General features: G+C 48.8%; 1 protein-coding gene across 3 annotated transcripts; it reads left to right on the forward strand.

The window, feature by feature from the left end:
* Positions 1-13,226: 13,226 nt before the first annotated feature.
* Positions 13,227-19,176, forward strand: LOC136522683 (E3 ubiquitin protein ligase DRIP2-like). 3 transcript variants are annotated; one of them, XM_066516496.1, is made up of 7 exons: positions 13,229-13,731; positions 14,864-14,963; positions 15,764-16,112; positions 16,271-16,701; positions 16,810-16,860; positions 17,996-18,068; positions 18,531-19,175. In XM_066516496.1, the coding sequence occupies exons 1-7, from the start codon at positions 13,389-13,391 to the stop codon at positions 18,702-18,704; spliced, it is 1,521 nt and encodes a 506-aa protein (XP_066372593.1). In that variant the 5' UTR covers positions 13,229-13,388; the 3' UTR covers positions 18,705-19,175. The 3 variants fall into 3 exon arrangements, with proteins under 3 accessions (XP_066372607.1, XP_066372601.1, XP_066372593.1); XM_066516510.1 differs by lacking the exons at positions 17,996-18,068; positions 18,531-19,175 and adding an exon at positions 17,534-17,982 and having other exon boundaries at positions 13,227-13,731; XM_066516504.1 differs by lacking the exon at positions 16,810-16,860 and having other exon boundaries at positions 13,228-13,731; positions 18,531-19,176.
* Positions 19,177-23,426: the final 4,250 nt, after the last annotated feature.

Below are 23,426 nucleotides of genomic sequence, written 5' to 3' on the forward strand. Positions count from 1 at the left end.
CATGAAGAACTTGAACTTGCTAGGGGGCTTACCACTGAAGGAGGAGGACTGAGGCTCCTCACTATGAGCACAGCGAGAGCATGAAGCACGCGGTGGAGAAGCACATGAGGAGGAGCTCAAGGCACCTTTGCCTTTTCCTTTTCCTTGAGCGGCCTCCTCTAACTCCCTCTTTGCCTGAAGCGACGTCTTGTTGGACAGCTTGAGAACTTTGTGAGGGGCATCTAAAGAGAAGTGAATGCCTGACACATGCTCAATGATATGCATGATGAATGGAGCATAGGGGTAGTGCTTCACCACATCCTCACTAGTGAAAGCTCTAGTTTGGTTTTGGTTAATTGATGAAACCCTAAGTGCTAACCTAGTTTATCAAGATGATTATGAGATAGGTAGCACTACTCCAAGTGATGAAGCAATGATGAAGATCATGACAATGGTGATAGCATGGTGATGATCAAATGCTTGAACTTGGAAAAGAAGAAAGAGAAAAACAAAAGGCTCAAGGCAAAGGTATAAAATGTAGGAGCCATTTTGTTTTAGTGATCAAGACACTTAGTGAGTGTGATCATATTTAGGATAGATAGCCGTACTATTAAGAGGAGTGAAACTCGTATCGGAATGCGGTTATCAAAGTGCCACTAGATGCTCTAACTCATTGCATATGCATTTAGGATCTAGTGGAGTGCTAACACCCTTGAAAATATTTGTGAAAATATGCTAACACATGCACACAAGGTGTTTGCAGGGTTGAGATGGGTTTGGGTCCCTCTCTCCCTCCCGCCTCGCAAGCTCGGCGGGATTCGGCGCTTTTGGAAAAATGAAATGTCTATTTTCTATTGCGCCGGATGCAAAATTCTTGGTGGTTTGCACATTTGAGCAAGGGTGAAGAAGTTAGAGTTGAAATGGAGTTGGTCGAAATGATGCTGGTGTCGGTCTACTGACCGGACGCTGGGTCACTCAGCGACCGGACGCTGAAAGGCTGCGTCCGGACGAGCTGTCAGACGGCACAGTAGGTAAGGGTTGAGCACCGGACGCTGGTCTGCGTCCGGTCAAGGTGGACCGGACGCGTCCGGTCGAAAAAACATGCCTTCAGGAGCTTACTGGAAACGACCAGACGCTGGGGCTTCAGCGTCCGGTCAGTTTTATCGGACGTGTCCGGTCATGCTCGGGAGCTTACTGAAAACGACCGGACGCTGGGGCTTCAGCATCCGGTCAGTTTTATCGGACGTGTCCGGTCACGCTCGGGAGCTTACTGGAAACGACCGGACGCAGGGGCTTCAGCGTCCGGTCAGTTTTGACCAGAGCGTCCGGTCAGCTTTGTAGCCGTTGAAATCTGACGAACAGCGTTTGAAGCTGGTGACGCGTGGCGTCCATTGGGCGACCGGACGCTGAGGGCCAGCGTCCGGTCGATATGACCGGAGCGTCCGGTCAGAGCGTGTTTTGCCCAGTGAAGGGGTACAACGGCTCTATTTGATGGGGGCTCTATTTATAGCCCCATGGCCGGCTCAAGGGAGAACTCTTGCACATTTTCATTGACATAGCATCCTTGTGAGCTTAGCTAAAGCCCTCCCACTCATCTCCATCATTGATCCATCATCATTGTGAGATTGGGAGAGAATCCAAGTGCATTGCTTGAATGATTGCATCTAGTGGCACTTGGTATTCGTGTTGCGCTGCGGATTTTGCTTGTTTCTCTTGGTGGTTGCCACCACCTAGACGGTTGGAGCAGCGGTGAAGGATCGGCACGAGTTGGTGATTGTTCGTGGCCGCCTTCAGTGATTGTGAGGGGAGTTGTACCTTCCCCGGCGGAGCGCCGAAAGGTAACTCTAGTAAATTGCTCGTGTCATTGAGTTACCTCACTTGTGGGTCGGTTCTTGCGGTGTCCAATCGTGTGGACGAGGTTTGTGAAACACCTCTTAGCCGCCGAACCACCAAGTGTTGGTCGACACAATGGGGACGTAGCGTGTTGGCAAGCACGTGAACCTCGGGAGAAAATCGATTGTCTCTCTTCTTTGTCATTCTCCCGGTGATTGGTTATATATTCATCTTGTGATTGGTTCATCCCCTACACGTCGGTATAATCACTTTACTCACTCATTTACATTCTTGCAAACTAGTTGATACAAGCTCTTTAGTGTAATTAGAATTGAGAGCTTGCTTTGTTATTTACATTCATCTAGTTGAGCTCTTTAGAGTAGCAAGGTTGAGAGCTCTTAGTGAGTAATTACATAGCTAGTTTGTGTGCCTAAGTATTCATTGCAACTAGAATTGTTGGATAGGTGGCTTGCAACCCTTGTAGAGCTAGAGCAAGTTTGCATTACGCTATTTGTCATACTAATCAAATTGCTCTAGTTGATTTGTAGATTTTTAAATAGGCTATTCACCCCCCCTCTAGCCATATTAGGACCTTTCAACTAGCCACGAAGATCTTGTCCCAAATATAACGACTGATGGAGAACTAGGTGAACTCATCTCTAAAGCAATCAAGTACAACCTAGGAATCCTCATGGAGATGAGTAGAGTCACCTATCTTGGGATACAAGATCCAACGAAGAATGTTGTTGAGCGCATAGTAGTAGGGCTTCAGCCAAACGGTCTTCCCATCAGCACGATGACCATCCAAATACATGTACTGATACTCATCCATAGCAAGAGCTGAAATCTCAGTGATGGTAGTGGAGGTGCAATCCCTGCAGTCCAAGCCAAGAAGGCGAGAAAAGGTAATGAAATCAACCTTGTAGTGCTTGCCTTCAGTGGTCCAATGAATGACATGTGTATCCACCCGAGTGTCCAAGCGATAGGAGGCATAGAACTTATAGATAATCTCGTTGTTCCATGGTTTGCGGAACTCCATTAGTGGCGGAACTCCATTTGCGGAACTCAAGTCACGGAGCAGCTGTGTCATGTCCAAGCCAGGCAGGTTGCTAAGCTCAAAAGTGTCAATGGCCTTCATATGAATCACTGGGGCCTCTCTCTTGTTGATGTAGCAGAGATAGACCAAATGATGATAGAAGTCAAAGTGAAATGGTTGCCAAAACCTGTACTCAATCATCAAATCCTTGGGCTCATCATAAAGAGGTTGGGCACACCGACGATGAATCTCAGCCACATGGCGACGATAAATCAACCGTCAGATGAGGTGTGTAACCTCCAGCTAGATTTGGAGTGCGCTGCGGTTCTCGTATGGTAGGAGTAGGACCATCGAACGGAATCAACCGACTAATCCCAAAGTAACCCAAAGCTAAAAGGGTCATGGTGCACACATCATCAGCAATAGTCCTTCCTTCTTGATCAAGAGCTTCCTCTATAGGATCAATAGCGGGCACGTCACCAAGGCTAGGAACAAACTCCTGAGCAGCAGCACCAACGGGCGGAGCTACAACTTGGGTTTGAGAACAAGCATGACCACCTGCTGTATCATGAGGAAGGGACGCCTTGGTGCGTCCAGTAAGCCGAGAGGATGCGGCAGGGTCATTGTTCTTCTTGGAATGCTTCTCGCTACGATGCGGAGTGTCATCACTACTGGAAGCCATCGCTGCGGAGAAAAAAGAAGAGAAACTAAGAGTCAAGGCAGAAGAAAGTTGAATGAGAGCTTAGAGACGGAGAAACATAGATGGAGTAGCGACCAAAGGGTCGGAAGTTCCGGCTAGCGTCGGGACTTCCGGTGGTCGGGAGTTCCAGCCTTGGAGCCAGGACTTCCGGCGGTCAGGAGTTCTGGCCCTAGAGCCGGGACTTCCGACGCACTTTGGTGGCCAATCCATACATGGGGTGCCAAATCTACATAACCATTTACACAAGGAAGGTAGAGGATGAGAGAGGGAGGAAGAAAAGAATCAAATCGCAAGGTACATTGAAAGTTAGGGTTAGCCATGGAGATTGTACCTTGGAATAGAGAGAAAGAGGAGGAGAAACACCAACTCCGTAGCACCAATGAGGAAATCCATGATAGGAAGCACTTCTTCCAATGAGTGGATGGCCTCTCGACCACCAAGGTGACGACGAGCATAGGGAGGTGGAGAAGACAGCGACGTTGAGTGGAGGCAGCGGCGCTAGGAGTCCCGAGCAGAGCCCTCGATGGCAAGGACAGAGCCAGAGCTCCCGAGGCATGGGCGCGATGGTGGCTGGAGGCGATGCAGTGGCACGGTGATAGTGGCGCGTGGGTGGAGCAAAGGCGGCATAGGGGCAGGGACGGGTGGGAGAAAAAATAAAGCGTGAACTGGGCCGGGCCTCGGTTAAAAAAGTGAAAAACTAGGTCAAACAGTGTGGTCAAAGGGGCGCTGACTCAGATCTGGGTTGGAAGTTTTGGCCTAAGCCAGGACTTCCGACAGTCGGGAGTTCCGGCCCTAGGGCCAAGACTTTCGGCTGACGGAACTTCCGGCGAACGCCGGGACTTCCAACGCAGGAAACTTTAGAAACTTCCTAGCTCGAGCTCACCATGGCTTATGGGGCAAAAATATGATGGACACATCATTTTCACATGTGACTAGGGTTCAAACATTCAACACAAAGCAATAGTCACATATGAAAACTATAAATTAGATTTTGAAAGTGTCACACAATATTTTGTTAATTCTTTTCTCCTAGCTAGTTCAAACAAAGTATGTGCAAGGCATCAAGCCACGTTATGAGAATCAATGATATTTAGCTCACTCCTCAAAGCACAAAATATTGACTCATCTAGGGGCTTTGTGAATATATCGGCTAGTTGCTTTTCGGTGCTCACATGATGAATTGCGATATCTCCTTTGGCTTCATGGTCTCTCAAAAAGTGATGGCGGATATCTATGTGCTTTGTTCGAGAGTGGTTTACGGGGTTGTTTGCCAACTTAATGGCACTCTCGTTGTCACACAAAAGGGGAATCTTGGTTAGCTCACAGCCAAAATCATTGAGAGTTTGCTTCATCCAAAGTAGTTGGGCACAACATGCACCGCCCACCACATACTCGGATTCGGCAGTGGACAAAGCAATGGAGTTTTGCTTTTTAGAGCTCCAATACACCAAAGACCTACTAATAAATTAATAGTTCCCGGTGGTACTCTTTCGGTTTACTTTACAACCGGCATAATCCAAATCAGAATAGCCAAGTAACTCGAAAGTGGAACCTTTAGGATACCACAAGCCAAGATTAGGAGTGTGCACTAAATATCGAAAAAATCTCTTAATGGCCATCAAATGACATTCTTTCGGATTAGCTTAAAATCTTGCACACATGCATACACTAAGCATAATATCGGGCCTAGATGCACAAAGGTAAAGGAGGGATCCAATCATGGAGCGATATACCTTTTGATCGATGTTCTTTCCTCCTTGATCAAGGTCAAGATGTCCATTGGTTGCAATAGGTGTCTTGATGGGCTTGGCCTTGTCCATGTCAAACTTCTTCAACATGTCATTAGTGTACTTGGTTTGACTTATGAGCGTGCCATCCTTGAGTTGCTTGATTTGAAATCCAAGAAAGAACTTCAACTCTCCCATCATAGACATCTCGAACCTATTTGTCATAATCCTACTAAATTCCTCACAAAAAGCCACATTAGTACAGCCAAATATTATGTCATCGACATATATTTGGCAAATAAAGATATCATTATTGACTTTGTGAGTAAATAAAGTAGCATCGGCCTTTCCTATCTCAAACCCTTGTTTGAGTAGGAAATCCTTCAAGCAATCATACTAAGCTCTAGGGGCTTGTTTGAGCCCATAGAGCGCCTTGTCAAGCTTGTAGACGTGGTTGGGATATTTGGGGTCTTCAAAGCCTGGTGGTTGCTCTACATACACCAACTCGGATAGGGGGCCGTTGAGAAATGCACTCTTCTTGTCCATTTGATATAGCTTGAAGTCATGATGAGCGGCATAGGTAAGTAGCATACGAATCGATTCTAGACTAGCCACTGGTGCATAGGTTTTTCCAAAATCCAATCCTTCAATTTGAGTAAATCCTTGAGCCACCAACCTTGCCTTGTTCCCTATCACCATGCCATGCTTATCTTGCTTGTTGCGGAAAACCCACTTGGTTCCAATCACATTTTGCTTAGGCCTTTCCACTAAGGACCAGACTTCATTCCGAGTGAAGTTGTTCAACTCCTCTTGCATGGCTATCATCCAATCCGGATCATCAAGTGCCTCTTCCACCCTACGAGGTTCCAAGGGAGAAACAAACAAGTAATGTTCACAAAAACTTGCTAAACGAGAATGTATCGTTACCCCTCATCGGATGCTCTCCAATATGTTATCAACGGGATGATCCCGTTGAATGGATTGATGTACTCTAGGATGTGGCACTTGAGTTGATCTTTGGATAGGGTCATCATCTTCATCATCATGATCATGATCGATTGGAGGGTTGTCTTCACTTCTTTCTTCATTGTTGAGTTGAGGTTGAGCTTGCTTATTGTTGACACCATCTTCATGAGAATGACCTTGTGTTTCATTTGATCTCCCATCTTGATCATTTCTTGTTGCGAAAGCTTCACCAGGTTCATTTGATGAAACATGATGAGTGGTTGGATCAAGATCAACATGCACAATATTGTCATCATCTTCATCTTCGATGGGCTTTACTTCACCAATTGCAAGCTTCTTGATGGCTTTATGTGGAGCTTCTTTATTACCTACAATCTCAACATTGACTTGCTCCTTTTGAGAGCCATCGGTTTCATCAAAAGTCATGTCTACCGTGATTTCAATCAAACCGGTGGTTTTATTGAAAACACGATATCCATGTTCATTAGTACCATAACCAAGCATGAAACCTTCATCAACCTTTGGTGCAAACTTTGAGCTTTTGGATTTCTTGTTAAGTATGAAACACTTGGATCTAAAAACTCTAAAGTAGTGCACCTTAGGCTTTTTACTGGTTAGAAGTTCGTAGACGGTCTTGTCCCTTTTCTTGTGAAGATATAAGCGGTTGATAGCATGACATGCCGTGCTAACCGCGATAGATAAAAAGTTTGAAGCAAGAATCCATCCGCTTTTGAGACATTCAATTGGATTGGAAAGAAAATCATCTGTACATGCATCATGAAACACATAAACAAAAAATCCCCAAGATCTATAGCCTAGAAAAATAAAGATAGAAGAAAATAAGCTAGAGAATAACACAGAATCACCAAACGAACCACAGTCCACAGAGACGCTGTTGCGCATGGCTCCATCTTGGCATCATCCTTGTCCTTTTTGACTTGCGGCGGTGGAATATGAAGTGACACGAACGGAGGGGCGACTGCTACCGTGTGTCCGTGCTACGTAGGGATGAAAACGGTACGGATATTTTCCGACCATATTCGAAACCGAATTCGTTTAGAGGGGTTGAGATCTGTCCGTATCCGAGTCCGGATATCCAACATCCGATACCGCATCCGTATCCGAATACTCAAATCGCATATTTATGATGTCGATATCCAATCGTATCCTATCCGACATAGTTGACACTATCCGTATTTGAATCCAAATCCGGACAGAAATATGAAAACAAATGTAATATCGGTGATATCCGTATCCGATCTGTTTTCATCCCTGGTGCTACGTAATGATTTTAGGGCCAGAGTTCAGACTTCAGAGCCTCATAGGCTTCTTAATTTTTTATTGGGCCAGGCAGCCAGGGGCGGGGTGACAGGCGTCCAGGCCGCCAGGGGTGCCAGGCAGAGCCGCAGAGGCCCAGGCCACCAGGGGCACTGTAGATGCCGCAGAGGGTCAGGGGGTGCCAGGCCCCCCCATGCCCCTCCCTCGCTCCGCCACTGCATGCATCCACGGGGCCAGCGCGGCACACACCACCGTGTTCATGCAGCCGACGCCCCGCGTGGTGTCGTCGAGGTAGCCCGGCGCTGCTGCGTGGCATCTGTCTCCATGGCCTGGAGGCTGGCGCCGATGTCGCCGTCGCTGTCGTAGCCTCATAGGTAGCCAGGGCACGGCGGCTGGACAAAGCAGGGGGCGCCGGCTGGACGAAGCAGGGGGCATCGAGGTCTCCGGCTGGACGAGGGCGCCGGACGACGACTTCTGCTCCGAGGTCTCCGTCGTCGCGCGCCTCTCGGACTCGGGCGTCATCGTTGTCGACGCGGCCAAGGGCGTCCGCATCCAGACCCACGCCGCGCTTCGCCCCTGCCTTGTCCTCAACAAGATCGACTGCCTCATCACCGACCTCCTCCTCTCGCCTGAGGACGCTTACGCGCGCCTCCACGGCATCGTCGCCGTGGTCAATTCCATCCACTCCACGTTGCGCTCCGGTTACTACTTCTCCTCCCTACAGGACGACAAAGACGGCCGCCGCGCGTGCGGCAGCGAGCAGGACGATGATGAGGACGACGCATTCCATCCCCAAGGCAACGTCGTCTTCGCCTGCACCCACGGCTGGGGCTTCCGCATCCACCGCTTTGCCGACCTGTACGCCCAGAAGACGGAGGAAGAGCAGGAGCTGATATTTTGTCAATAATTTGCAGTGCTGCTCTGCAGACCCTCTGATAGCATATGGCTATTCCAGTTTTCTGGCTGAGAGATTCCAAAGTGATCCAGAGACCTGTGAGCTTGATCATCCTCTACAACTACAAGATGGCTGATCAAACAAGACATGTGTGCCAGTGCGCTCCAGAGGCCAGATGTTGGAGAGTGGAGACATTAACTCTTCGCGAATGGGCTGAAGATGATACTGATAGATGGTGCGGTTGCTGGGCACGGCACGACGCACGTCGTCGTGCTTTGCAGTTGTCCTTGTACCCGTACGCGTACGCCTGCGGCTTGTCCGGTGAATTGAACGGAACACCCGTATCAGTATGCGATGCATGTCTCTTTGTCTTGCATCGAAAAGAGAACTCGTGGCGCGGCTGTCCTAGTTGCCTGGCCCAGAGAAGAGAAAAGGCGGCCGCGGCGGGCTTCGGCTCTGCCTGCACCGGGGCGGTCGTGCTTGGTTGCGTAGCTTTAGCTTCTTTGGAAAAGCAGCTGTCCGTAGGTCTCATCTGTCAATCTCTTCTCTCTCCCATGTCTTCTCCAACACGCCTGTGCCGGAGGTGCGCCTCGTCAAAGCATGGCCGCGCCCCCGCCGGAGCAGGGCCGCGAGCCCGAGCTGGGGCTGTGCCAAGGCGCTCGGATGCGAAGGAGCTCGCGGGCAAGAGAAAAGGTCGCTCGGGGATAAAAAGAACTAACTGGTATCTGTACATAACCCTAGTTGGGTAATTTTTTACCTTAAAAACAGCTAAAAGGCAGGGAAGGACTGCTTTCAGTTTGTACTATAGCAAAAACTAATTTTGGACAAAACCAGATATGGTTTTTGGGTTATTTGATTGGCTTTTGGTTTTTGCAAAAATAAAAGCAGGTTTAAAAGCCCAACCAAACGATGTCTTAGTTTCACACGTGCTAATATTAAAAAATGATATATATTTTTTTTGGCTAAAATAGAAAAAAAAACTTAGTTCGCGTCGATGAGATGATGAATAGACGATGAGACAACCACCGTTGCCGCCCATCCGACGTGACACAACACCAATATGCGTGTAGATACACACATGCAGTGTGGCAACAACTAACATGGTGTTTGGTTCAACTAAACGTAACGTAGTTGGATTACAGAGGGTAATGAATATCGTTACTGTTGTTTGGTTGGACTTGTCCCGATATTAGGTGCCCTGTCATCTAATTACAGCCTATTCAATTCCGATCCCAGACATCCCAAGCCTTATCCGATACCGCCGCCGCTATAGGACTAGGGCGCTTCCTCTTCCTCGCCTCGTGATTCCGTAGATGCAGCCGTGCTCAACGAGGGGCTTCAAGTTCAAGATCCGTGTCAACTCCTCCCTCGCGTGCTCCACGGTCCAACAGCGAACTCACGCCGCTCCCCACGAAGTTGGCGACCCCAAGATGTTCATCCTCCCCACCCCCGGGGACAAGCTTGGCCCCGGATTCAACGTCGCCGCCGCTACATCCGCCGTCCCTGTAGTCGTGAGGAGGTGGTGGTGGTCCTCGTGGCGCCTGATGTCGTGCCTGGCAGCGGCGGTGCTGTCGGGGGCTGTGATCGGAAGAATCACGGCGACCACCGGGAATGGCAAGGCCAAGGACTGATGCGGTGGGAGCGAGGTGGACCTGCACATGCTGCTCGTCGGGGGAGCGGCTCCAGCACCGGCCAGGTTCATCGCTAGGTGAGCGTCGTCGTGCGTTCGTCGCTCCCTGAAGATTGGTCGCTCAGCGTCGTCGTGCAGCTCGTGCACTCAGCTGATTCCATTACCGTCCAAATCCAAACAAAGTCCGTGATTTGATCCATTGTTTACGGTCCCAGGGTAATTCGATTTCGTTTACATTTGCCAACCAAACAACACGTAATATCTTTATGTATTCTCAACCGTAAATCTACTTGCTAGTTTTTATAGTCACCACGTCGGGAAAAAAAAAACTCATTATAGAAAGAACCACAATACACAGTGGAGAAATCACTAGGGTGGGCTACATCTTCTCTCTTCCTCCAATCCACTCTCTCCGCATCATTTCCTTATTTCTTTGATTCTTTCCATCTTCCTATTCGCAGGCAGGTGAGTAGCGCGTGGGTGCTAGGGTGGCAAAGTGCACGGGGTCAGGGCAACGCGGCCAACGGCTCTACGGGGTAGAAAAATAGGTGACGTGGCAGTCTAATAAATACTACGGAAATCGTTGCTACAAACCTTAGGGCGTCCATAATGAAAGGAATGAAATGTTAGCTTTTACACGTTATCTCATCTATGTCTCACATGTAAAGTGTTCTTTATTCTATATATATTCTCTTTGTCGTTATGGAAGATCTAGGAGGTGTGTCTTTCGTGCATGAGTCCCCGTGAATATTCTAGCTATTATCCTCACGCTAGCTCAAGGTTTTTGGTCCCCTCTTTTTCCGGTGGCACCTAATGCTACAGTTTTTTTTTTTTTTTTTTTTTGGGGTCATGGGTGGTATTGGTTCCGAGTCAACCAGGACAGATTCTCATGGTAACGTACCTTCAACATCCAGGGCAACCTCATCCCTAAATTTCAACGGATTTGCCCGTCCCACCTGGGATATGGGGTTCTAGGCGAAGCGCAGGCGACACGAGGGAGAAGGGGATGACTGGCAGGGTCTGTGCGCCGCCATGTGCTGTGCCAGCGATCTCCGCTCCTGCCCCGCCGAGAGGGACCGCGCGGCCAACTTCGCGTGCGTGGGGAACAAAGATGGGAAAGGAAGAGTAAAGGGAAAAAAAATAAAGAGACTGATAGGTGGACCCCAGATGTCAGTGGTCTGATCTCACTTTTGGTGTCTCCAAACCAAACAAAAAACATGGCACTCTCGTCCTTCCTTGACCAATCACTAGATTAGATGATCCCGTCTCTAGAACTTTGAGGACTGTCCCATCCTAATATCTCCAACCAAACACAATCTTCTATCCCTAATGTCTCTAACCAAACAAAATCTTACAGATAGCAACCGGGGACTTGGTTACGCGGGAGCCGTCGGCGCGGAGAGGAGCGGCCGCGGCGAGGAGCAGCCGCCGTAGCGAGGTGGGTCCGCGGAGGAGCGCGGCCGGCGCGACCGCGCTGAGGAGCCGCCGACGCTCCGAGCAGGCGGCCGCGTGGCCCAGATCTGGCTCCCAGCGACGAGGGTCCTCGCGGGTGAGCCCAAGGGAACCCAGGAACTCGGCGCGTAGAGGGAGGAGGATGGGCGGCGCGACGGCGCCCCCCGGGGGGGCGGCACGGAGGCGGAGGCGGAGGCAGAGGAGGAGGCGCGGAAGCGGAGGAGCCTGCGAAGGTGGGGACGGGGAGGAGCGGCTCCGTGGGGTTGTGGCCCCGCTTCCGCCGCGCGCTGGTGAGGCGCCTCCACGGATCTGGAGCTGCCGCTTGGGGGAGAGAAGAGAGGGAGGGATCGAGCGGAGAGAGGAGAGGGAGCATGGGAGGACTTTGTATAGGCTGTTGGAGAAGACATGTTCTAGGTGCGTAACTCTTTTACTGTGTATGACCTAAATCATGGAATGAGTCTCTGGTTTGGGTCTGTGCTGTTGGAGATAGCCTTAGGTAAGCTTACGTGGAGGTGAATGACATCTCTTTGATCCCAAACCAGTCCGTCCAGGCGTCCACCGCCAACGACGTGAGCGCGCTGGCACCTGCACCAGTACGATACCTAGTACTACTGTACACTGTACACCTCGCGCGCGCCACCTGATCCTCGTGCTGACCAGCCAGCCTCGTCCGTTCATCGTCGTGCAAGCCTTAAGCCCCGTTCGCTTCCTGGGGAATGGCCTCCACGAATAGTTCCGGCTGAATCTTTAGTTTATAATTGTATAAGATTCCATCAGCCGGAATGAATCCTGACGTCGTACTATCCCAAACGAACGAGCCCTTAAGTTTACCCGTCGTTCATCGGTTCTAACTTCTGATATAGAGTAAATTCTCCGAGGAAGCTAGAACGTTTTTGGGAAACGTTTTGATAAAACAATTATGATGACAGTTTTGTTATAATAATTTGATTAGGTTTGTGAGGAGCTAAGGAAAAAAAACTGTTTTTTTTTCGGCTCCGGCTCCTCCGTGTAGAAACGTCTCCGTCTCCTCTGGGCTTCTGGGGAGGAATCGCAAGAAGCCGGACTACAGACAAGGCGCGCGTTCTTAATCGCTGTTTGGTGCACCAAATATATATGCTTGTTCAGTGTGGTGGCGATGGGGCAGAGGCCGAGCGTCCGCGGTCGTCGATGCAGACAAAACAAGGTAGGCGGAGAAGGAACCCACCCGCTGCCTGCTACCGCTGGAGGGGCAGGACTGCACGTCTCGCCTGCATGCGCCGCGCGCGCGATGGTTCCGATGATGCGCCTGTGCCTGGCCTAGTAGTGGCCGTCTCGTCACCGTCAGATCCATCCTACGCGCCTGGTTGCTGTTGCTGTAGCCTGTACTACAACGTACCGCAGGTACAGGCGTACACAGCCAGCGTGCGGATGGATCACGCTGGCACGCCCGGCCACAGCCCACACCATAAATAACATCGCCATCGATCGATGTGGGCGCACCTATGTACTGTCCTTGATTTGCTTGTTACTTCTACTACTAATTCAGATTAAGGAGGTGACCAGATGGAAACCAAGAATGGAGAGTAACGCTAATAGTCGAGAGACGGCGCGGCGGCGTAAACAACGACGCCCATCCAACTGCACACGTTGAGACGGCACTGGGCATGGCAACGTGAAGCGGAAGCGGAAAGGCCGGGGCGACCCCTCCTCTCTGCTACTTGGCTTGGTTCGGCTGGCCTGCCCACCCCCACCACTTTTCCTTTGCCTCTGTCGCCCTCAGCACGCACGCAGCGCAGAGACGCAGGGTCGCAGGCGCAGGCACCGCATTTTCCCTTCTCCACCGCTCCTCGATCTCTCCTCCCCCCGTCCCCGCCCCCGCCCCCGCCCCGCGCCGACTACCAACCGCATGCGCCATGCAGCCGGGGCCCACCTCGCCGCCAGCGGACGAGGTGGTGGTGGTGGCGCAGCAGGCGCCCGCCGCGGGGGGCCGGGCTGACGACGACGGCGACGTGGTCAAGGCGGCGGCGGGGGGAGCCCGGGAGGACAAGGACGGGAGGAGGGGCGCCACCGCATCCGCCCGGGGGAGGAAGAGACGGAGGCGCGGCGGCGGCGGCGGCCCCTCCTCCTACTCCGCCGCCGCGGGGACGCGCGGGGTCGTCATGGTCAAGCGGGACCTGCTCGCGCGCTGCATGACGTGCCCGCTCTGCCGCCGCCTCCTCCGCGACGCCACCACCATCTCCGAGTGCCTCCACACGTGTGAGTCCCCACGCCTCCCTCCCTGAGACGCTACGTACGTGCCTCCTATAGTATGTCGGGATTCGTTCGTAACCAACCAGCTGGAGCGTCGGCCGTCGGCCGGGGCCTAGGATTCCGTTCCTCCGCGGCCGCGGGCGTCGCCCCGGCCGCCCTTCTCGATTCCACGCGTTTTACCACCTCCGCTGTCTCCACGTGGGCGCACCCGCCTCTGCACCGCGTTCGGGGAGGATTCGGTGCGCCTTCCACGTCTCGTGCTCATGGGTTGCGACGACTCTGTTCTTCGTCGTCGCCTCTCATCATGCCTCACCCTCACGTCAGCTATACCTCTGTTCATCGCTGTAGCCGTAAGTATACGTACACGGCGTCGCCAATTCCGCCTGCGTCGGGGCTGCCTTCGTGCTTGACTAGCTGCTTCTTCAAGTTCATTATTATGGTACTATTTGGATAGGATCTTATGTTCTCAGGCCATGTAAATGCCAATCTCGGCGCGATCATTTGTTCTGTTGTTGCGTACTTTACTAAACGCAAGCTTCTAACTGGGATTACAGGAAGCTGCACGTGCAATTCCCTTGATGAACCGTGTTGTTGCATCAACCTTCGAAACGAACCATTCACTCTCGTTAGGCATGTGATTCGTGCGAGATGATAGTATGTGGTTCCCAGCAAATCCCAACACCATGCAACTATTGACTGAGATGACAATTTTTGGTTCCCAGCAAGTCCCAACATCATGCAACTATCGGCTCCCTATGTAATTTTGTCAGTGGGAACTGCTGTTTTGAAATCTGGAAGCTAGAAAGCTTACAATGATTTGTTAAGATGATATTTTTAAAAACCACAGGGAAGCACTGCAATGTAACTCTGCAATAGATGTAGGAAGATGGTAGCTTATGAGTTATGATTACACACATGGATCTTGGGTGCGATGTTTTTATAGTTGCTGCTCTGATGTCAACCTTCTATTGTATCTTCAGTGAGATCATTTGAAGAATTATTTTTGGGCTTCCATCCTTTTAACACACTGCCCCCCGTCCCCCCTAGGTTTATGACGTACCGTTCCACTAATTTGAAAGTTCTTTTTTTAATTAAACAATGTAATTTCAAAGCTCTAATCTTTGCAGCTCTGATGCAGTTTGCAGAAAGTGTATATATCAGAAGTTTGATGATGAGGAAGTAGAATGCTGCCCAGTATGTAAAATTGATCTTGGCTGCACACCTACTGAGAAGCTTAGGTATAATGTTCTCATGATTCTGTATTTTATCCATTGTGCTATGTGCTATCATAAGGTCAAAATAAATCATGCCAAACCTTTACAGTAACATTACGTTTGCTGGACCGCTGATCATACAGTGACTTTCCTTTTGATCACATATACTTAACCTAAACAGGATGCAAAATAGCTGCAAATCATTCATCTCATCTATTACTACTATCTGACATCCGCATTCCGTAGGATATAGTTGCACTTTTGATTTTTCCCATCAGGAAGATATGGATCTGAGTTCATTTTAGTTTTATGTGAAGTGTTATCTTTTATAAATTCGGTATTAAATGCACATGTGTGATTATTGTATATCTAGTTAGTTGGATAGTTATTTTCATTTGAAAAATGTATATATGGATGTAGTTTGAGTGTTTGACCCCTATTTTGTCAGTATAATTTGGATTAAAAACCTGCACTGAACATAATACTCTAATATAAAAAATATTTTATTGATTTATTTTCTGTAGCATCTATTAGAGTGTGTTGTTGCCGAAATTCTGCACACATTTACTATGTAGTGTTATTGACGTCTCCAAGATTTTGTGTCACTGTTGCAGTTGATGCCAACTTCATTGGAATTTTGTGAAACTATATGTCACATTGGCATACACATGCCCTGGAATAAGCTTAATTGCTAGTACATTATAGTACATGTCTTCTTTAATTTAGTTGAAAAAAACGAATGATTTGTAATTTTGTTTCTATGACTTTGCACCTCTACGGCTCTACCTTGTGCCTTTCTTATACTTGTGTTTTATAATTTTCAGAGCCGATCACAGCTTACAAGATGTAAGATCAAAACTTTTTCCATTCAAAAGAAAGAAGATTAATGCAGAAGAAGTTCCATCTAGTATTTCACTTCCCACTAAAATTAAAGAAAGATCTATCTCTTCATTAGTCGTCGATACACCTAAAGTCAAACCAACAGGCTTGACTGGACGGCGAACAAGAGCAGTTGCCAGAAAAGCTGCCACTGCTGCTGCCACTGCCGCCTTGCGTGAACTTGGTCTAATTATTGAAGATCCTGTGAAAAAGGAAATTGATAGTTGTGACAGTCATTCTCACAATTCAAATTTGCCTGCTAATTCAAGCAAAGCACCACAAACAAGAAGACAGGTAAACAACATGCCCCTTATGATTCATATCTGCTGCATCTTGTGCCAGTTAGAGCAGAGTAGCTTTGAAGTCATGATTTTGCATCCTGAACTCCCAAAAGGGGTGCATTGACTAGAAGAATGCACATAGTGGTAGTAATGTGATCCTATTGTCTGCAGATATCACCTGATGCGGAGGCATCTAACCATTCCTCCAACAAAGATACCGAAGGTGATAGTAAGGATGAGTTGGCAGATAAGTCTGAACTCTGGCGTCCTTTAAATTGTTTAGTAGAAGCTGCGAACAGGACAAAATCCTTTAGGTCAAGTTCACAGAGTCCAGTTGTTAAGGGAGAGCAAATCAATGGCTCTACAAGTGGTACATTTGCTAGCAAAGCAAAGGCAAGGGAGAATCTGGAGAAGTCCAAAACCGAGGATGACAAAAAAGATGTTCCCACGCCACCAGTGCTGCCAAAAAGAAGAGCTCAAGGTACTGCATGGAAGAGGAAAGATCTTCAAGCTCAAACAGATGTGAAGCCTGATGCTGCAGCTGCACAGAGTGCAAAAAAGTTCAGCTCCATATGGTTTTCATTGATTGCTACGTTTGACCAGTAAGCATTTCCAATTCATCGCAGGATCCCTTTTGTCTTAGTAGTATCCAAAAAACCGAATAGCAAGCATGGACTTCTTTCTGATCTTCTTGTGCTTTAATTACTCAGACAAGGAGATCCACCTTTACCACAGATTCCTTCCCACTATTTGCGAATAAAGTGAGCTCAACTTTACTCATCTTTTGATTAAACTGTTTAATGCCCTAATTTAATAGATTTTTCTATACTTGACCTCGAGTCAAATTCTTGTTTATTTATTACACTTGATTTTCAGCAGATGAAGGGTATGCCTGGTGTAGTGGTGAGAGCTGTCTCACTGAGTCACCAGGTCATGGGTTCGAAGCAACCTCTCCGCAGATTTGCGGGGGAAGGCTTGCCTCGGTTTTTTCCTTCCCCAGACCCCACTCATGTGGGAGCCTCGGTGTTAGAGTACGTCATGAGCCTATTGGGCCTGGGCTGGCGGTATAGCCCGCTAGTGTTAGGGTTAATTAGAGATAAGGGTCGCTTGCTTAAGGGTCAAGTAAGCCTTGCTTGGGAGTCAAGTAAACCTCTCTATATAAGGAGAGGAGATGTATTAATCTAATCAAGCAAGAATTAAGAAGGAAATCCCTTTCCTCTTGCTCGGCCGTGGGCAAGGCCCCTGGCCGGCCTCCCGCCTCCCTCGCAGGCCCAGCCGCCACAATTACCGGCGTGAACAGCACCTGATTTACTGCAGCGCCGCTGGTACTGTAGCCCCACCAGCCGCTGCCTCTCCCTCAGCTCTCTCCCTCTCAATCCTAGCAGCCACATATTACTCGGGGACTGGGTCTGCCCCCCCCCCCCTGATTTTCAGCAGATACATCTACGACAAACAGTACAATGCTAGACAGAAAATGTAGGAACTTCCATTAGAAGGAAAATAGGAAGAGAGATACTTGTATGACATGTACATAGAACTGATTATCTTTGCCGGTATAGAGCATTTTGTTCACAAACTTTTATCCATAAATCCTATATTGGAGTCTACAAATACTGGTCCTAGGTGGACTTGAAGATTAAGACAAATCTTGTTTTACCGATGCCTTGATACCTGACGTTCATCTATAGATGTGTTGATAATGTAATAAGATGAATAGCATTATATTTACTTGTTTGTAAGTTTGAATGATATCTCTTCAGTAGTATAGTTACAAGATCAGATTTAGTTCCATAGTGAAATGTGTTTGTGCTATTTAATAAATTGATTTTGTTTTGCTTTGTGAACTAGTATCATATCCTTTTGATCAAGACTGATATGCTAATTTTATAACCACAGAGACGGAAATGTCCCTGCTTCATCTATCCAAAAGTACCTCATGCAGAAGCTCAGTCTTCCAAGTGAGTCTGAGGTGAGAAATCAGAGGCATCTGTGTCTTATATAGTATTGTTGGGCCTTTCTACACTTGATTTCTCCTCTTAAGAGCTAAGAAATATCCATTCTTTACTGGGATTTGAATTATCTTTTGACAGACTTGTTGCCATGCGAAGGTGAAACAATTGCTTCATTGTTCTTTTATTCTTTTATAGGAACACATTTAGCGATTTCAACAGTAAATTGTAGTATTCATAAAAAATGCATCCTGTATCAACTGCATGACACTGCATATGTTCAACCGCTCTTTACAATCCCCCCCCCTGATGATATACACTTGGCACCTCCATTTGCACCTTGTAGACATATTTTTCAATTTTTTTTTCTAATGTAATTGCAATAGGTATTCTTCTATCTGTTTGGGCTTTTGTGGAGGACGAAAGTAGGATCAACCAAGCATGACTGAGAGTCTGAATAGCTCTTGATATTTCTGTTACAGGTGGAAATAAAGTGTTGCGAGCAGCCAGTGAACCCTTCACAACCTCTGTGCAATTTAGTAGAGCTGTGGCTGAAGGGAAGAGCGACACAGACAACTCAGACAATGACTGGTTCGTCCGCTAAAAAGTTTGTGATGGTGATAACATACGGACGGCCAAAGGCCCCTGCAATGTGAAGGCACCATGCAAACATTCAGGCCCAACCTATTTTTCCTGTGAGGCAGCCATAGCCAGCCAATTGTTGGCCCTTTGGACGAGGTCATCAAAGATAACTCTCCCTGACGACACAGCCTCACAATATGCTGTGGCTGGCTCATTTCAGGGCTTAGCCCTTGGTGTCACGTTCATGTATCATATGTTGTTTGATTCCTTTAGGATGTCTTTTTCTTATTTGTCATACATCGATAGTGGTATAGATAGAAAGTTGTGATTGATACTTGTAGGTATCATTGATGTTTTGGTTGGCCATAAATTATATAGGGAGAGAAACTTGTAGCCTTTGCTTGTAAGAGATGACCCGAGTTGATTGCAGAGTCTTTCTGCTGTAGCGTGGCTTATCGTAACACCAACTTGTAACCCTATATTTGTATTTGAACTCGTGAGTGACTACTTTTTTTTCCGGATCGACTCATGCATTATACTCCTAACTCCTTGTTTCAGGACCTGCCGGCCTTAGTTTCAATTTCACATGCAGTAAGCAAAATGCTGTTAGAAGTTAGAACTGATCATATATGATTTGATTTGTTTTCGTTGACTGTCTTTTGCTTTCATGCACTGCACTATTACCACCTCTATTTTGTGTCTTTAAAAGTCTTCTTTGGAAAATAATTGTGTTGTCCCAATTTGCCAGGCTTCTTGTGATGGACTGATTACGGAATATGCTAATTTACCCATCTGATTGGTACAATAATAACTTCCTCGTGGCCCATGGTTATTTCAGTCGTCAGTTCAATGCTCGGTGAAGTTGAGTTCTCAAATCGACCTGATCTGAACATTGTTTTGCGGTTGAGTGGCTAGGTTGTTTATGTTTTTTTCCTCAAACGAAGGATACTTTACATTTACAATTGGTAAATATACCATACAATAATGGTTTAGTCAACCTTTCGAAGTCCATCTTTTAATCTTTAATCATGATGCTCCTCTTATAGGGTTTTGATTTGAGAAATGAAGTGGTCCATCGTCGCATAACTTACTACCTTCATCTTATAAGTCATTTCAACCTTCTTGGGAGTCAAAATAATATCAAGCCCCATCATCGCAAGTACACCACTTCCTGTCAAGCAAATGCAGCTAAAGTACCAAAGCGTCTCCACGTTGGCAGCTCAGGAGGCGCCCTCCGTTTCCAATCGCAGTGCTAATAAACTGGATAACAGATGGAGTCCGCAGGTCTCCCTCCACGGCTTCACCTGCTCATCTTCTCTTCACATGAGCTGCTATCCTTTAAATAATCCACCCGTCCTCTCCAACTCACGAGAACGAGAACCCAACATCACACAACTTCACAGCGGAAGTAGCACCCCCGTCCGTCCACCGGGCCGCCAAAGCAACATGTGTGGCTTGGCGCAGGCCAAGAAGCCGACGCCGACGGAGAGGAGGCCAGCGGACAAAGGCAGAGGAGCAGACAACATGCGTGGCTTCGCGCAGGCCAATATGCCGGCGGAGAGGAGAGTAGCCGACAACATGCGGATGCTGCTGGGCGCCTGAAAGCTGCCGTTCCGGACGAATTTTTTACTTTTTAGCCTTTTTATTTTTGAAAGTTTTTCACAAATACGTTTCTGGAGGAAACATTTCATAATCTAGACCCTTAGCTCGATGCTGACGTCGAGCTAATACGTCTCGACGCCAGTATCCCTGACGCCGAGCACTTGGGTTCGAGACCAATGTCGAGGTGACATGGCAGGGAGCTCGTGGAGCTGATATGGCAGGGAGCTCAGCGCTAGGGTGACTGGCGCCGAGCCTTTATTACGTATGGGTCCCGCCCCTCTTTTCCTCTCTTCCTCTCCCTCTCCCTCTCCCTCTTCCTCCAGAGCAAAGCAAAGCAGAGCACCGCCGCCGCCGGCCGCCCTCGCCCGCACGCGCCTCGCCGCGCACGTGCACGGACGCCCACACCGCGCTGCCACCGCGCCCGCGCCGGCCGCTCGCGCCCCGAGGCCGCCCCGCGTCCGCTCCGGTGCCCTCGCCCGGCCGCCCGCGCTGCACCGCCACCACGGCCGCACAGCGCCCTGCGGCCCTATGCCCGCGCCCCGCACGCGTCAGTGCCGTGACCGTGCCGCCTTGGCTGCGCCCGCCGAGCCGGGCTCGCCTCGTAGAGCGCTGGACATCCCGCGTCCGCCGCGCGCCACCGCCGGCCCCGGCCCGGCACCTGCAGCGGCCGGCTGTGCCACCGTCAGCCCGGGTCGTCGGCCTAACCCACGCCCGGCGTCTGCTGCGACTCCGTCGACGTCCGCGGATCAGTCGTTGGAAAGGTAAAAATTATGAATATGCAATGTACCTACTTAGTTGGTATTTGTTATTTACTAGTTAATGTGATGACTCAGATAGTTGATTTAGTTAGTGATCTAGTGAGATATATATGTAGATAGATAGAAACATAGATACATATGTACATAGATATAGTTAGATAGGTAGTTACATATTTAGTTAACTAAATAGGATATAGTTATTTAGTTAACTAAATAGGATATAGCTATTTAGTTAGTACACTGTATCTATGTATGTAGTTGTTATCTTATTTACTTAGTTTGTAGTTAGAAAGTACTTAGGTGACATGGCAAGGAGCTCGGCGCTAGGGTGACTAGCGCCGAGCCTTTATTACGTATGGGTCCCGCCCCTCTTTTCCTCTCTTTCTCTCCCTCTCCCTCTCCCTCTCCCTCCAGAGCAAAGCAGAGCAGAGCACCACCGCCGTCGGCCGCCCTCGCCCGCACGCGCCTCACCGCGCACGCGCACGGACGCTCACGCCGCGCTGCCACCGCGCCCGCGCCGGCCGCTCGCGCCCTGAGGCCGCCCCGCGTCCGCGCCGGTGCCCTCGCCCAGCCGCCCGCGCTGCACCACCACCATGGCCGCATAGCGCCCCATGGCCCTGTGCCCGCGCCCTCGCCTCGCCCGACGTGCTGCCCGCGGCCGCCTTGGCCGCGCCCCGCACACGTCGGTGCCGTGACCGTGCCGCCTTGGCTGCGCCCGTCGAGCCAGACTCGCCTCGCAGAGCGCCGGACATCCCGCGTCCGCCGCGCGCCACCGCCGGCCCCGGCACCTACAGCGGCCGGCCGTGCCACAGTTGGCCCGGGTCATCGGCCTAACCCACGCCCGGCGTCTGCTGCGACTCCATCGACGTCCGCGGATCAGTCATTGGAAAGGTAAAAATTATGAATATGCAATGTACCTACTTAGTTGGTATTTGTTATTTACTAGTTAATATGATGACTCAGATAGTTGATTTAGTTAGTGATCTAGTGAGATATATATGTAGATAGATAGAAACATAGATATATAGGTACATAGATATAGTTAGATAGCTACTTAGATAGGTAGTTACATATTTAGTTAACTAAATATGATATAGCTATTTAGTTAACTAAATAGGATATAGCTATTTAGTTAGTACACTGTATCTATGTATGTAGTTGTTATCTTATTTACTTAGTTTGTAGTTAGAAAGTACTTATTAGGTACTATGTATCGTCTAATTTAGGCTAAAGAACATGTGTTTCGTTATGTGTTTGAACTAGATGGACAACCTAGTGACCATATATCATGGAGGCACCATTGAATACGATCGTTATGGATATGTTGAGTTTGTTGACATGCAAAGCGTGCTTGTGCTATTCAATGATAGACCTTCATTTAGTGAGATGGTTGCAAGGGCTCGGGAGGTGCTACATTGCCTTAGAGATGATGTCATTGCAGTTGATGGTGTACTGCACCTAGGTTCTCCTCCCAACATCCTCAGGCGAATGATCTCAATTGGTTGTGCGGATCAGTGGGAGAACTATGTGAGATCGGCTATGAATAGCCAGCTGCAATGTTTGGACGTGGTTGTGCGTCAGGTGTTAGTTGATCCCATCCCTCATGGGTTTTCCCCACCAATGGGTTAGCAAGCACATATCGACCCTCCTATCCCGGAACCTGATATAGATGTGGAGGTTGCACCTACGGTTCCCGATGCTCAATCTGCCCCCAATACGGTAGTTGGAGATGCTTGTTAGACTCGTATTGTTGTGGTAGATCCTCCTCGTGAGATCCCTTTGACATAGAATCATCCGAGTAAGTGTCTCAACCACATGGTTTTTTTGAGCTTATCCCCTTCCTTATATTTATTTCTTTCATTCTTTCCTCATTTCTCTACCTATGTTGCAGGAGATATTCCTGAGAATGTGGATGTGCCCCCTGTTGCTGCGCAAGTGCACTTTGGAGATGGATTCTGTGGCTTCAATAGTGTTGAAATTATGCACGATTCGGAGCCATATGAGATGGCAAGGGCTTTGATTCTGATGATGATCGCCCTGTTAGAGAGCTGACAGAGAGTGATGTTAAGATGCTGAGGCATATCTTTTCTAGCCGTCGTGCTCCAAGAGTTCACGAGTTCAGCGATCTTGCTTATTCGGATAAGGCGTGTGCAGAAGGACGTGATTATGAGCTCCTAGAAGCTCCTGAAGCTGGCCCTAACATGGTAATTGAGAATGGGAGAGTGTTCAATGACCTCCCGGCATTAAAGAGGTGGTTGCAGGCGTTTACAATGATACGAAAGAGACCTTATAAGGTCTTGCATTCATATGCGGAGCGCCGTTACACAGTTGTGTGTGACAAGGAACGCTGTCCATGGAGGGTTTGTGCAAGGAAGCAAACGGTCACCGAAAAGTGGAAGATCATAAAAGTTATTGGGCCACACAATTGTGCTGACC

This window comes from Miscanthus floridulus, chromosome 2 (assembly GCF_019320115.1).
Source record: "Miscanthus floridulus cultivar M001 chromosome 2, ASM1932011v1, whole genome shotgun sequence".
Classification (NCBI taxonomy): Eukaryota; Viridiplantae; Streptophyta; class Magnoliopsida; order Poales; family Poaceae; genus Miscanthus; species Miscanthus floridulus.

Coding starts and splice junctions, on each gene's coding strand:
- LOC136522683 (XM_066516496.1), top strand. CDS start 13,389: ATGCAGCCGGGGCCCACCTCGCCGCCAGCGGACGAGGTGGTGGTGGTG. Junction 16,113..16,270: donor CACCACAAACAAGAAGACAG/GTAAACAACATG, acceptor TATTGTCTGCAG/ATATCACCTGATGCGGAGGC. Junction 18,069..18,530: donor GTCTTCCAAGTGAGTCTGAG/GTGAGAAATCAG, acceptor TTTCTGTTACAG/GTGGAAATAAAGTGTTGCGA.